This window comes from Phyllosticta capitalensis (assembly GCF_038381095.1).
Source record: "Phyllosticta capitalensis strain CBS 128856 chromosome Unknown BKA78scaffold_9, whole genome shotgun sequence".
Classification (NCBI taxonomy): domain Eukaryota; kingdom Fungi; phylum Ascomycota; class Dothideomycetes; order Botryosphaeriales; family Phyllostictaceae; genus Phyllosticta; species Phyllosticta capitalensis.
The window spans coordinates 1,381,367-1,395,034 of NW_027117447.1; the positions used below are offsets into that span (position 1 = coordinate 1,381,367).

The window sequence follows — 13,668 nt, forward strand, 5'->3', positions numbered from 1 at the left end:
GACAAATTTCTTCGTACCGGTCTTCTTGCGCTTTGGTGCGGTGTCGTCGTTGTTGACGTCGCCGCCGTCGCGAGAGACGAAAGAGTCCGTCTCCGATTTTGCCGACTTGGATCCACGAGTAAGTCTGCGACACAGTGGGTGACGAAAGAAATTGCTAATCCGGGAATCTCTATTGCCAAGTTAAAACACGTAGAGACGTGGAGTTGTCAAACGCTTGATGCGTTCAACATAGAGAGAATTTTCTCTTCATAGGTAGTTACAGGGAGCATTCAAGCGCTCGCGTCTGTGAAGGTGCGACGACTTGGAAGCTGGGCCTGGGTTGAATTTCTTTCCTCACCCACTGTGGCGGCGCTTCTGAGCCAGGCTGAGAGGAGTAGACCCTTCAACTCGCGATTTCCGGACTCAAGGGAGCCAAGACGGCCAGGAGCGAGTGAAAGGCGGAGAGGCAGAACCAGAACCAGAACCAGCCCAAACGCGAGTCAAACGAAAATGCCGAGTCCCAGCCAGAAGAAGAGCCAGCACCAGAGACAGAACCGGAGACAGACTGGACGGAATCGACCGGGGGAGCAGACTGAGAGCCCCAGAGAGATTGTGGTGCACCGACCGGACCAGAAGAAGAGCCGCAGACAGATGGAGCAAAGACAGCTGGGAGAGCCCCAGGACCAGCACCCATGGGTTGGGCCGCAAGCCTGGCCGCAGGTGTCTCATTGGCTGCAAACTTGCTGAGAAGGCGATGGAGGAGCGTCTTCACCTCCGAACCGTCAGACTCGATGGACTGAAGACGGGTCTCAAGACGGTCAAGACGTAGAGGAAGCGCCGCAACATGGTGGCTGAGTTGTTTGACCTTGGAAACAACGTCACCATCCTTGACTGCAACATGTTAGAGTCTGGTTTACACAATGAATTGGAGGAATGGACAGAATGCATGCCACGGAACATGAAAAGAGAGAGAAGAAAGAGCGTGAGATGCAGGACGCCATGTGTCTCATGAAACAAGGGTAAAGAGAGAGAAGAAGTGAAAGAGGCTTACCTTGTGCAGTCGAGGGTGAGGCAGTAACACCAGATGGTTGGGTCCAAAGAGCAGGCTTTTTGACGCGAGTGGTAGGTGCGGTTGGTTTCCACATCTGACAGGGCAGGTTAGCAGTGAAACGACATAGAAACGGTCAAGCGAGAGAGACAAACCTTGAATTGGAGCAGAGCGGACGACGACCAGAGCAGACGACGACCAGAGCAAGAGGCGACCAGAGCGAGAGACGACCAGGGGACCAGACCGAGAGCCAGCACCAGAGACAGAACCGGAGACAGACTGGACGGTATCGACTGGGGGAGCAGACAGAGAGGCACCTTTTGGCGCAGGCGCCGCAAGCGAGGGACCGGACGACGAAGCAACGGGAGTAACAGCTGGTGCTGGAAGGGCGTGACGAAGAAGCTGCTCCATGCTTCTGAAGCGCTCCTCGAGCCCGTCAAAGCGCGTGTCGAGCCCGTCAAAGCGCGTCTCGACGTATCCATCCAGGCGGTCAATTTTAGCTGGAGGAACCGAGACGTGATGGGACAGGCGTTCAACCTTGACAGCGACGTCCTTGATCACTGCAACACGTTAGTACCTGACCTGTACAATGACCCATGGATTGATGGAAGAGAAGAATGTAAGACGGATCTTGGGTGAGAGGCGAGGGGTCAAGAGACGGAAGAGGAAGAGACTTACTCTCGGTGGGAGGACCAGTATCGGTAGTCGAAGTCGAGATCGGCGTAGGTGTAGGTGCAGTCCAAAGACGGACGGGCGTTGGAGTCGCGGTGGTACCGGTACCTTTCGAAGACCACATCTGCCAAGACAGGTTAGCAATGAGCTGACGCAACAGAGGTTGAACTGATCGAGAGACGAACCTTGGGTTGGGAGAGGCTGGGCGAGACAAACGACGGCGAGTCGAGCAAGAGAGACGAGTCGAGCAAGAGAGAAGAGACGGGACGAGACGAGACGAGGACGAGACGAGAGAGAGACGAGGACGAGACGAAAGAGCGTTGCGTGTGGGTGCCGGTGGCGAGCGACAGGCAGAGCAAAAGATAGAGCAAGAGGTAGAGCGACGAGCGAGAGACCAACCCTGAGGGGATGAGCTGGAGGTTGGGAGGAGACGGAGCAGCTGGGGGGAGCGAAAGGTACTTAAGGCGCAAGAGAGCGACCTGAAGCGCCTGCCCGCGAGCGTGCTTGCCAGTGGAGAAGGCAAGAGCTGTGGCGGCAGTCGGCTGCCGGCTGCCTGCCCGCGCTCCCATCACCGCCTGGCCGGAAAGGCAACAGCCCACCTCTCAAGCCCTGGCGTGACGACAGGGAGCATTCAGACGCACCATCATGTCGAGGTCGCATTCGACAGCACAAGGCTAAGCCTGCTACCAAAGAGGTAATGGTGTAGTAGATGACAAAAGAAATTGTTCATCTGAGAATCTCTATTACGCGTAGAGACATGGAGTGCTCAAGCGCTTGAGGCTTTAAACATAGTGAGATTTCTCTCTTAATGGATAGTTACAGGGAGCATTCGAGCGCTTACCTCTGAGCGTGCGATGACTTGAAGCTGAGCTCAAGTTGAATTTCTTTCGTCACCCACTGTGATGGCGGAAAGGGGGCGCGCAGTTGCGGTGCGATTGATGACGTGGAGACTGGACACGCTGTTGCTGTGATGAACCACCTCAACAGCTGCGTAGAACGGAGAAGGATTGCTTGAGTCGTGCGTGATGTTCCTGTCGAAGGTGAGGAGTTCCGAGGGCAAGAGCAATGGCCATCGATACAAACGCATTGCCAATCACACTTGGAAGTCAGGCACAAATCGCACAATGCTTTTTGGTGACCAAAGTCTTTTCTGATATCCTCTCTAGAGGGCTCCCATCACTTCTCGTCGAGTGAGTTGGGGAAACCCCTCCGATGATCAGTTTTACCAGCGGCTTTTCTACCTCTCATGACCTCCTGATGTAGCCGCTATTCCATTCGTTCAAGCAGATGCATCGCACCCGCACCCAGTTCATTCCATGATGCTCAAAAGACATAGCCCCAATCTTGTTGAGCCTGCCAGCAGCAAATCCCGTGCCATCCTCCACCCATGTCCTCCTAGCGGGAATCGTTTCAATTTGAGCTGCTGGGCGATGCACGCAACGCCTTATGCAGAGAGAAAGTCGAGTAAAAAGGAAAAGCACACGAAGCAGAGAAGAGTTCCCCGCCCGTCCCAAAACACCTTCAACGCCGTCGCAAAGGAGTATTATGGACGTTCTTTGACTATCAAAAGCTTCCCAGCAAAAGAGGAAAGCCACTTTTCATGCAATTGTAGTAAAACATGCCGAGGAGGAAGGAAATGCGAGTTTGGCCCAGCTCAGGGCACTCACAAAGCTCAATCCTGCCTGGGAGAGGTGGGGCTGAATTTTGGAGAGCTGCCAGCTTGTCAGTTGAATTCTCATTTGTTTGACGGGCAAACCATTACGTGGGTGAGTATTGGACGGGCGAGGTGGGAGAACGCCTGTCGCTGTTGAACTGTGGGGACCTGCCAAATTGTCAGTTCAACGCTCTTTTTCTCGACTGCTATGCTCATACGTTGGGCTATAGACCGGAGATCTGCTCAATTGTTGTTAGTTTGCATTTCTCACTTGTTTGCGGGGCGACTTGCGTTGGAGAATACTGCATTGGCGAGCCAGCTGCGTACTTCGGGCTCGAGACTTGTGGTGAAGTCGGAGAGTATGCCGGCGATCTGGGAGCTTATTAGTTCTAGTTTCTAGTTTCTAATGATAAGGTGCTTCTACGCACGTCGGCGAGTAAGATGGCGAGCTTTAAATGAATCTGTTAGCTCAAGTCTACTGATTTCAAGCCAAAAGTACTTACGTGGGTGAGTATGCCGGCGATCTTTGCAAAATTAGACTGTCAGTAGATTCTACGTTACATTATGGCATAAGCACTTACGTGGGGCTGTAGGAAGGGCTTCTGCGAGCTTGTTAGTTGAATTCTTAATGATATCAGGGGGAGACTTGCGTGGGGCTGTATTTTGGCGACGTGGCGTACGCAGGGGAAGTAGGCGAGTAGGAAGGGCTCCTGTGAGTTCGTTAGTTGAGTTCTTCATGATTTCAGGGGGTCATGAGCTTGTTGGTTGAATCGTCATGACATCAGGGGGGATAATCACGTTGGAGAAAATGCCGGAGAACTGGGAGAGTAGCCACCGCCAGGCTTCGAGAACGACGGCGAAGAAGGACTGTAGGAAGGAGAGCTGGTGTTTGTTAGCTGAATTCATGCTCTACAGCTCATTTTCGGCAAGATATCTTACGTCGGAGAAAATGCGGGCGAACTGGGACTGTAGGACGGGCTCGAAGGCGAAACACCACCGAAACGCGGGCTCGAAAGGCCTGGAGAAGTCGGACTGTAGGCCGGGCTGGCGGGAGAGAATGGCATGGGGCTCGTGGGCGAACCGCTAAAGGGACTGGTCGGGGCGTAGCCGGGGCTGCGTCCACCGGCGTAGGGGCTGAAGCCACCCTCGAACGAAGAGCCGTATTGGGTGAAGCCGCCACTGTCGTCTTGGCCTGCCTGGACCATGGGAGAAAAGGAAGCACCATAGTCAGGGCCCGCATAGTTGGCTTCGTGGATTGGTGATCCAGTGTCGTAAGGCGTGGCAGCGCCTTCGACGAAGCTACCGGCGGCAGCCATGCCAGGCATGAGGTTAAAGCGAGAGTTGTCGGAGGTGCAAGTGTTGAGCATGTTGCGGTCAACAAAGACGTCCATCTCGCCAGTACCGGCAGGAGCAAGCTGGCCAAGCATAATGTTTTCCGAAACACCACGGCAGTCATCGAGCTCACCGCAGGCCGCGGCCTCGAGAAGAATCTCGACAGTCTCCTCGAACGAGCAGCGCATGAGGGCACCAGTGTCGGCTCGGTTGATACCGTGGCGGGTGACGGCCATGATCATACCTCTAGAGGTCATGACATCCACAAGGAGTGCCAAGTGACGATGATTGACGTAAGAACCATCAAATGCCAAGACCTGGGTCAGTTCCTTGAGCAGAGCAGCCCTGGTTGCTTCGATACCAAAGACCTGGATAATCTCGAAAAAGTTGTTCGAGTAGGTGCGAGAGGAATCGACGCCGTCGACAGGGAGCACGCGCGACAGGGCGGTACCAGTTGTCTCGAGGAACCACTCCATGCAGTCATTGTTCTTCTCCCAGGCAAGGGCGCCGTCATCCTTGACAGTCTGCCTTTGGCCGTGGTTGATGAAAGCACGCTCGATGCCTGGGACACCACGAAGAGAGAGATCGTCGAGCAGTCTGGTCTCGAGCATCTTCAACAGAGCCTCGTCCTGCTCCTCCGATTCATCATCCTTGCCCTCGTGCTTGATGAGACGGACACGAATAACAAGCTCTTCGGCATTGTTGTCGCTGAAGATGACGGCCAAGTTGCGGTGGTATTCCTCCTTGATCCTGCTAGCGACTTCTGGGACGGTGAGACCCTTGTCCAGCAAACTGCCACGGTTGAGGACGACACGCATGAGCCACTTGGACTGGCTGTCAATGTCATCGGCTGAATCGTCCGGAATGATAAAGTAGGACTCGACCATGTCTTGGTCAGCCTCAATGACAGTCGACTGAACGTCCGGATCGTAGTAAATCTCGACACACTTGGTGACCGACCGCAGCGTCGTGTGCTCGATACGACTGCGGAGCAACTTGGCTTCCTGTTGCTTGAGTCCGTCATCCATGTCGAGAGGAGATTGAGTAAACACCTTCATCGACGGCGTCTTGATGTTCTTGGCGACGTTGAGAATTTCCTTCAGACGAGGGACACCCAGGGTAACGTTCTTGGAAGAAACACCAGCAAAGTGGAAGGTGTTGAGCGTCATCTGCGTGGCGGGCTCACCAATGGATTGCGCCGCCAAGACACCAACCATTTCGCCAGGGCTCACAATGGCCCTGTTGAAGCGGTTCTCGAGGTCACCGAGAACGTTCTCAAAGGCAAGCTTGTTCAGAGAGTACTCACGCACAACCCGCTTGAATGCCAGCTTCGAGCGAAGTTGCGCCTTGAACAGGAGCGTGGCGTTGTCCTGAGCCTCTTGAGAAAGCTCATCCTCGCCACGGACGATGATCAAACGGTCGAGGACCTCGCGAACCTTGGGAATGACCTCTGACGGGTGCAGGTCACTACGTGAGCCATCCTTGATCCTGAATTTGCTCTTTGCTGTCTCGATGATGCGAGAAATGTTGAGAGGCAGCTGGCGCTGGTCATCCGCCTCATTGGTGACGGTGCGTACAAACTTGCGGTCCGTCTCGAGCTGGGCGTATTCCTCGTCAAGTAGACGTTGAACCTCAACGTCACCAGCAATGGCATCAGCCTGCTCCAGAACGTCGCTCGAAAGCGACGTGGACGGGTCCATGACGTTGATGAAGAAGCGGCGTTCAAACTGAGCGTCGGAACACGCGACAAAGTCGCATGCTTGCTTCTCAATGGCAATACCGTCCAATCCATCCTCTCCGTAGACAAACTGGACAATGTCACCGAGAGAGTTGCGGACTGTGCCGTCGTACTTCGTCATGACGTCTTCCAAGGCCTTGACCAGACGGCGCTGAATGTAACCAGTTTCAGCAGTCTTGACGGCAGTATCAATCAGACCCTCACGACCAGCCATGGCGTGGAAAAAGAACTCGGTAGGTGTCAGTCCACGCAGGTACGAGTTTTGAACAAAGCCTCGGGCAGCTGGCGAGTAGTCATCCTTGGTAAAGTGTGGCAGAGTGCGGTATTTGAAACCAAACGGAATGCGCTTGCCTTCGACCGACTGTTGTCCGACCAAGGCCGTCATTTGCGAAATGTTGATTGTCGAACCCTTTGAACCGGAGTTGGCCATGGCAATGGCGTTGTTGCAAGTGTTGACACTCTGCGCGGTGACGGCACCAGCGTCATCACGCGCCTTGTTCAAAAAGACGGAGACCTTGCTTTCAAAAGTCTCACGCTTGGTCATACCAGGCAGAGGGTCCAGCTTGTCCTGGGTTGCCAACGCGGTGACTGCTTGAACCTCTTCTTTTTGCTTGTTGATTGCGTCTTGAATGTGGTCCGTGGTCACGGCGTCAGGAATCGTGTCGCCGATACCAATACTGAAGCCAGTCTGCAGCAGCCAGTAGTTGACGATTCGCTGGGTAGCATTGAAAAAGTTGACGGTAGTCTCCCATCCCTTTTCATTGTAAATGGTGTGGATGATACCACCACTGCTGGCGCCAACAACCTTTTTGCTGAAGAGACCGTACATGAGTTCACCACCAATGACAACGACGCCGTTGTCGTCAATTGGACAATGGTTCTTGGCGGGCTTGACCAGGTTGATATCAGGAATCGCCAAGCTGATGATTTGCTTGCCAGTCCAGCGAGGGCGGGGCTTGATGATGGCAGGTTGAGGAACGACCCCATCCCAGTCGGGAACCCACATGAGGATGTTCATGACTTGGTCCTTGGAAAGGAAAACGTCTCGGTTGCAAATCTTGTAGACACCGCAGAGCGTATCCTGCACGATACCCATAAGAGGGCCGTTTCGCTGGGGAGACACAATGTTGAGAGGAACCATGCAAAGGTTCATAATCTCAGCGCGAGTCTCTTCAGACTGAGGAACGTGCAAATTCATTTCATCACCATCGAAATCGGCGTTGTAGGGAGATGTAACTGAAAGGTTCAGGCGGAAGGTCGAGTATGGCATCACGCGGACGCGGTGGCCCATCATGGACTCTTTGTGCAGCGAGGGCTGACGGTTGAAGATGATGAAATCACCGTCCACAATGTGGCGCTCAACCTTCCAGCCGTATCCAAGCTGAATCTCGCCGGCGCGCTTGTGGTGACGCAAATCAATACGAGAACCGTCGTCGCGGATGATGTACTTAGCACCGGGGTGCTCGTCTGGTCCATTCTTGACGAGCTGGTGAAGCTTGGCAATGTTGTACGGTGTGACCGTCTCTGGGTATGAGAGAGTACGGGCAATGCTGCGAGGAACACCGACCTCGTCCAAGGAAAGGTTGGGGTCACCGGTAATAACGGTACGGGCCGAAAAGTCGACACGCTTGCCCATCAAGTTGCCACGCAGGCGACCATCTTTTCCCTTGAGACGGCCTCGCAGAGTCTTGAGGGGTCTGCCGGATTTTTGCTGGGCCTTTGGCTGTCCTGCAATGTCGTTGTCCAGGTAGGTTGCCACATGCCATTGCAAAAGGTCCTCGTAGTCGTTCAGGACGTGCTGGGCGGCTCCATTTTCCATGGATTGCTTGATCGTGCCGTTCGAACGAACAATGTCGGCGAGCTTGTAGGTCAAGTCGTCCTCGCCACGCATGCCTTGGCCGGTTCCGTCCACCGAGATACTGGGGCGCACCGGCGGGGGAGGAACTGGAAGAACGCTGAGAATCATCCATTCTGGACGAGCAAATTCGACGTTCAATCCAAGGACGGAAAGCGCGTCGTCGCTGATGAGCTTGAAAATGTTCATCGCATCCTGGGGCTTGATGGGTCTCTTCTCGGGCTGGCGACCTTCTTCTTCCTCCTCGTTCTTCTGGGGCTTCCAGGTACCCATGAGCTTCAGTCCATCCTTGCGAATCTCGGGTTGGCGGTTTCCACAGCCGCCATGCTGAACCTTGGGTGCCTTTTTCGGGTCGCCGTCTTCGGCAGGAGAGTCGACAGCACATGCTAGCTTCGGCTTGCATACTTTCCAGATGGCCTCGAAGCGCTTCTTGGGGTCACGCAAGCGCAACGCATCCTTGAAATGCTGATCGCTCTGAGGGTTTGTCAGCACTGCCCTGCTCACAGAACAGCCACCCCGTGGAGGTGACTAACCTCGTCTGCTAGAATTTTGCCACAGTTGTGACAAACGCACTCCAGCAGCTTTTTGATTTTGTTGATGAACCCTAATTCAATCAGCACACAGAATGTCAAGTTGCGGAGAAAATTCACAACATACCGACGTGAAACACTGGGGTAACCAGCTCAATGTGACCAAAATGACCAGGACACTCTTGCATGTTCTCACCGCAAGAGGCGCAGTGCATGCCACGGTCAATCGAGCCGAGCTTGGGGTCGTTCAAGCCGCCTTCGCGAGGCCGTTGCTTCTGCTCATCCTACGCTCCCGTGTCAGTCATACCCAGATCACAAAGTACACACATGCGTACCATGGTCTCAGGGTAGATGATGTGAGCAACGCTCATGTTTTGAATCTCATCTGGCGCCATGAGTCCAAATTGGATTTCCTGGATGCTCTTGAGCGGCGCGCTCGACGCCGCAAAGTGAAGGTTCGACATGATGCCGGCGGGTGTCGAATCCGGGATGAGGTGGTGAAATCTTTGCGACGAAGATCGTGGCCTGTCTGTCCGGACAGTGGTATGACGCCAATGTCACTGCGTCTCCAGCGAGCTCGAGGTTTGTCGTCGCCTAGTCTATTGGAAAGAGGGAATCGGTCTAGAGTCGTATGCGGAAGATGGCGCCAGGCGGGCGCAGATGGGATCGAGGCGCTGAGCGCGCTGGCCGCACGGCGGCGAAGGTGAGAGAAGTGCGAACCTGCTGCAGCGGTGGACGGGGCTGCCGACGCGATTCGGGCACAGGTGGAGCGTGTTGGACGTGGCGATGTCGACAGTAAGGTGGACCGGGACTGCCGACAGGACGCTCGCGATGGAGAGGTGGTGGGTGGGTGGATGGGTGTAGGATGCAGAGGCGAAAGCGCACCAAGTAGGAGTTGAGGTTCAAAGGGCGAACGTGCGCACGGGCCAAGACGCGTGCCGCCGGCCGCCCGGGCTGCGTCGCTCCGCCGTCTGCTGCCTGCCATGCGTGCTAGCTGCGGGCCATCGATCATTCCAAGTCACCGCGCTTCCGCTGGGCTCTTTGTCGAGATCTTTTCGACTCGGTCCAAAGATGCTGCTGCTGCCCTCGCCCATCACCCGCATCCAACACTCGCCCTCACGATGAATCTCCCTCTAATCGACCCTGCCGTCCTGGCCCAGGACACGCCCGAGGCGCCAGCAGGAAGGCTTCGTACGTTCAACAAACTTCGCGTTGCAAGTGTTGCCTGGCTGACTCTTGTTCCCCAAAACAGACAGCGGTCACTCGACATGCATGCGCTTCAATCATCGCGGCGATTACCTGGCTTCTGGAAGGGTATGCGCCTTGGGACACCGCACCGCCCTCAACACGACCACTCACAAGTCGCTAGGGAGACGGAATTGTCGTCATATTCGATCTCGAGACCAATGGCGTCGCCCGCAAGCTCGCTGGACATACGCGCCAGGTCCAGTCTCTAAGCTGGTCTGCCAACGACCGCTACCTTCTCAGCGCATCCCAGGACTGGAGATGCGTGCTGTGGGACCTGAAAGATGGCAGGCGCATACGGACCGTGAGATTCGGCGCGCCAGTATTCATTGCAGAGCTCCACCCTCGGAATCAGTGAGGATCTTGCTGCCTGATCTTTTTGTGCTCCTGCTGACTTCTCAGCCTAATGTTCGTCGCCGCGATATTCGAGGACCAACCAGTGCTGGTAGACATGACGGATGAAATGATTCCAATCAAGCACATCCTTCCTTCTGCGCCACGAAGATCGCAGGTTGAGCGGGAGAATGCAACCGAGAAGCAAACAGCCCAAGACGCAAAACAGACGACCACCGTCACCGTTTTTACGCACACAGGGGACTTTATACTGTCAGGAACCAACAAAGGATGGCTTAACATTATCGACACCAAGACCTGCGACGTACGGTACTCTACGCGTCTATCCAACAGTCTCGTAATCTTCATTCGGCTCACGGCATCTGGACGAGACATGGTGATCAACTGCGCCGACCGCATTATTCGTACACTCCCCTTGCCCGACATGGCGGATCCAAAACTGGACTTTGACAGCATGGCGCTCAACATTGAGCACAAATTTCAAGATGTCGTCAACAGGCTCTCCTGGAACCACGTCTGCTTCAGTGCAACTGGCGAGTACGTCACGGCTTCGACGTACATGAACCACGACATTTACATTTGGGAGCGCGGCCAAGGCAGCTTGACCAAGATTCTGGAGGCGAGGGAAGAAATCGCGGTTGTCGAATGGCACCCACATCGGCCATTCCTTGCCGCCGGTGGCCTAGAATCTGGCCGCATCTATTTGTGGTCAATACAAATACCACAGCGCTGGTCAGCGCTCGCCCCAGACTTTGCCGAAGTAGAAGAAAACGTGGAATACGTCGAGCGAGAGGACGAATTCGACATTCAGCCGCTGGAAGAGTTGCACAAGCGCCGCCTGGACCTCGAGGACGAAGACGTCGACGTCCTCACCATTGAACCGGGGCGCGCCGAGTTTGAGCCTGCCGAATTCCAGATGCCCATCGTGCTCGACATTGGACAGAGCGACTCGGAAGACGATGAGGTGCAGGTCGGCGCGGGGCAGTATCGTCGGCGCAGTCCCGGCGCGGGCAAGGAATGGATGAATGGCGCGGAGCAGGCAGGGAGTGGAGACGAGAAGAAGGCGGCTACCAATGGCACGACAAAGACGAGGGAGTCGAGCGCAAACAAGAAACGACGGGCCGACTAGAGTTGCTGTGCGTCTTGCATTTGTTTGGCGTTGGTCTGCTTGTTGGGATAGGGAAAAATTCAGGTCGGCGGGCTTTGCATGATACCATGAGGATGAACGGGCAGGGTAATGGGCTATGCTCGCAAAATGGTCATGTTTTTAAGGTGTTTGGACAATCTACATTCTCATTGTCTAACTATTGATTTTCTGTGAAATGCTCGTCCGCAGTTGAACCTGGAATATTTCCACTCGAAAGCTCCTTCAGATGCATCTCTTGTGCGCGTATGTAGGATCAGCACGAAACCCAAGCAGTAGACTAACGCCATTACCCTTCCTACCGCTGGAAGATGCTGCGGATTGGAATCGACAATCGCAAGGGTTAGAATGACCAAAGGTGATGCTCGAGAGCTCAAACCGGATACAACTCACAAGCAAAACCAGACATCTCCTCAACCGGTCTCACCTTGCTTCTCGGCCGGCACTTCCTCTTCCCCTACCTCATTTTCCTCTTCCTGCACCACCGCAACATCCCCTTCCCCCACGTCCTTCTTCTCCCTCTCCATCCTCCTCACCTTCATCTCCTCCACATGCCGCAGCCTCTCCACAAACGCCTCCCTCAACTCGCGATGCGCCTTATCCACCGTGGCCTTGACAAACGGCTTCAGGAAGAACGGCACGCGCACCTCGACGCTCTCCGTCAGCTCCACCACGTCCTCTTCGCCCTCGCCCGGCACCGTCACTGTTCTCGTCTTCAGCGACCACAGCGCCGTGTTGGACACGCCCCACGCCGCCCGCGTCTGCGTCGCCATGTGCCCCGCCGCCCCGTCCTCGAAGCGCGCCACGTACGTCGTCTCGCCCGTCCACCACGTGCGCCCGCCAAACGCAACCGGCAGCGCGTCCGTGATGCGGTACGTCTCGCACTTTTGGGCACCCTCGGGGGGCGGCGGCGGTGGTGGCAGGCCCAGCGCGGCGTAATCCGGGTCGTGGAGCAGCTCGTAGGACTGCACGAGCGGGTTCAGCGAGATCATGGCGGCGTGGTCGCACAGGAGCGTCGAGGCGGCTTCGAGCGTGTGCACCGTGGCTGGCGCGAGGGCAGGCGTGCCACTGCGATGCCATGGCCAACCCGGATCGGCCTGCCGGGCGGCGGCGGCGGCGATGTCAGAGGGCGTGCGCGGGGGCAGCGGCGGCAGCGCGGTTTGCGTTGTGCTCGAGAATCTGGTTGCTGAGGTGCGCGAGCGCGGCGGCTGAGGTTAGTGGGCTGTGGTGGTGTTGCGAGCTTCATTTTTGCCAGATGTGGACTTTGCGGCTTGGCTGAGAGGAGAAGGAGGAGGGATGGACGACGGGGCGAGTCTGCTGGGGTTTGTTTTGGACGGGACAGACGTACAGAGCCACGACCACATTTTGGGTGTTGATGTCGCACAGCAGCTGAGGTGCAGATGTCGTTGTACGACCTTCCAGACTCGGTGCCTGAGGTGAGGCGCGTAGGGATGGCACGGGCACACGGACGGCGCTGCCCTACCCACAATTCAATAGAAGAGAAGGCAGAGGTTGAATCAGAATGGCTTTTCAGTAGATGCACACCAAAGGAGAATTTACAACAAGGAAGAATGAACAAGATGCGAGGAGGTGCCGTTCTCGGATGGACTACCATCATCAATCTATCCCTGCCACCACCAACGGCTCGACCCACTCCCTCAAGACCATCATCAGTCCACCACAAACTTCCTCTCAGCTCCGAGGCCCTCATTAGCTCTAAGTCTTATTTCAACGATGCACAAGTCTAGACGGAGAAGAATCACAGGATCCCCGCTCTCCTCGACTTCATTTCCCCCTGGCCATGTCCGCAGCCTTCTCGGTTGCCGTCGGTCAATCACGCACAATATCGCCAGCTCTTCCTCCTCCCCCTTTCAACCGGATCGATTCCTCTCAACGTGTTGAGATGTAGCACCGCCACAGCAGCGAGGTGGCGAAGCAAAAGGCGGAGAAAGAGCCTAGAGGATCCGTCCGTGGACCGTCAGGGCCGGGCATGGAAGGCACGCTCGCTCGCTCGCCCGCACGCACGCAGGGTCCATTATTTTTCTGGACCTGCTGTGAGATTGACACAGGGATGATGGACACACCCACACCCCATCCAGGGACCGAGCGGAGAAGGG

At 55.6% G+C, this 13,668-nt stretch overlaps 4 protein-coding genes across 4 annotated transcripts; 1 reads left to right on the forward strand and 3 right to left on the reverse strand.

Moving 5' to 3' along the window:
• Window positions 1-186: 186 nt before the first annotated feature.
• BKA78DRAFT_189466 (uncharacterized protein) lies at window positions 187-1,731 on the reverse strand. Its single transcript, XM_066883551.1, has 5 exons — window positions 1,706-1,731; window positions 1,183-1,587; window positions 1,103-1,124; window positions 1,031-1,048; window positions 187-870 (listed from the first exon to the last, which is right to left on the reverse strand). Exons 2-5 carry the CDS (start codon window positions 1,507-1,509, stop codon window positions 383-385), a joined length of 855 nt encoding a protein of 284 aa, XP_066741358.1. The 5' UTR covers window positions 1,510-1,587; window positions 1,706-1,731; the 3' UTR covers window positions 187-382.
• Window positions 1,732-3,987: 2,256 nt separating this feature from the next.
• On the reverse strand, window positions 3,988-9,272 carry BKA78DRAFT_255537 (DNA-directed RNA polymerase II subunit RPB1; the record flags this gene model as incomplete). Its single annotated transcript, XM_066885001.1, has 6 exons — window positions 3,988-4,063; window positions 4,152-4,235; window positions 4,293-8,769; window positions 8,808-8,882; window positions 8,936-9,092; window positions 9,144-9,272. The coding sequence occupies 6 exons, from the start codon at window positions 9,270-9,272 to the stop codon at window positions 3,988-3,990; spliced, it is 4,998 nt and encodes a 1,665-aa protein (XP_066741359.1).
• Window positions 9,273-9,811: 539 nt separating this feature from the next.
• BKA78DRAFT_322252 (Set1 complex component swd1) lies at window positions 9,812-11,698 on the forward strand. The gene is made up of 4 exons (XM_066889104.1): window positions 9,812-9,999; window positions 10,061-10,122; window positions 10,178-10,407; window positions 10,456-11,698. Exons 1-4 carry the CDS (start codon window positions 9,930-9,932, stop codon window positions 11,534-11,536), a joined length of 1,443 nt encoding a protein of 480 aa, XP_066741360.1. The 5' UTR covers window positions 9,812-9,929; the 3' UTR covers window positions 11,537-11,698.
• A 52-nt stretch (window positions 11,699-11,750) lies between these two features.
• BKA78DRAFT_189608 (uncharacterized protein) lies at window positions 11,751-13,062 on the reverse strand. Its single transcript, XM_066883552.1, has 2 exons — window positions 12,900-13,062; window positions 11,751-12,737 (listed from the first exon to the last, which is right to left on the reverse strand). Exons 1-2 carry the CDS (start codon window positions 12,913-12,915, stop codon window positions 11,965-11,967), a joined length of 789 nt encoding a protein of 262 aa, XP_066741361.1. The 5' UTR covers window positions 12,916-13,062; the 3' UTR covers window positions 11,751-11,964.
• Window positions 13,063-13,668: the final 606 nt, after the last annotated feature.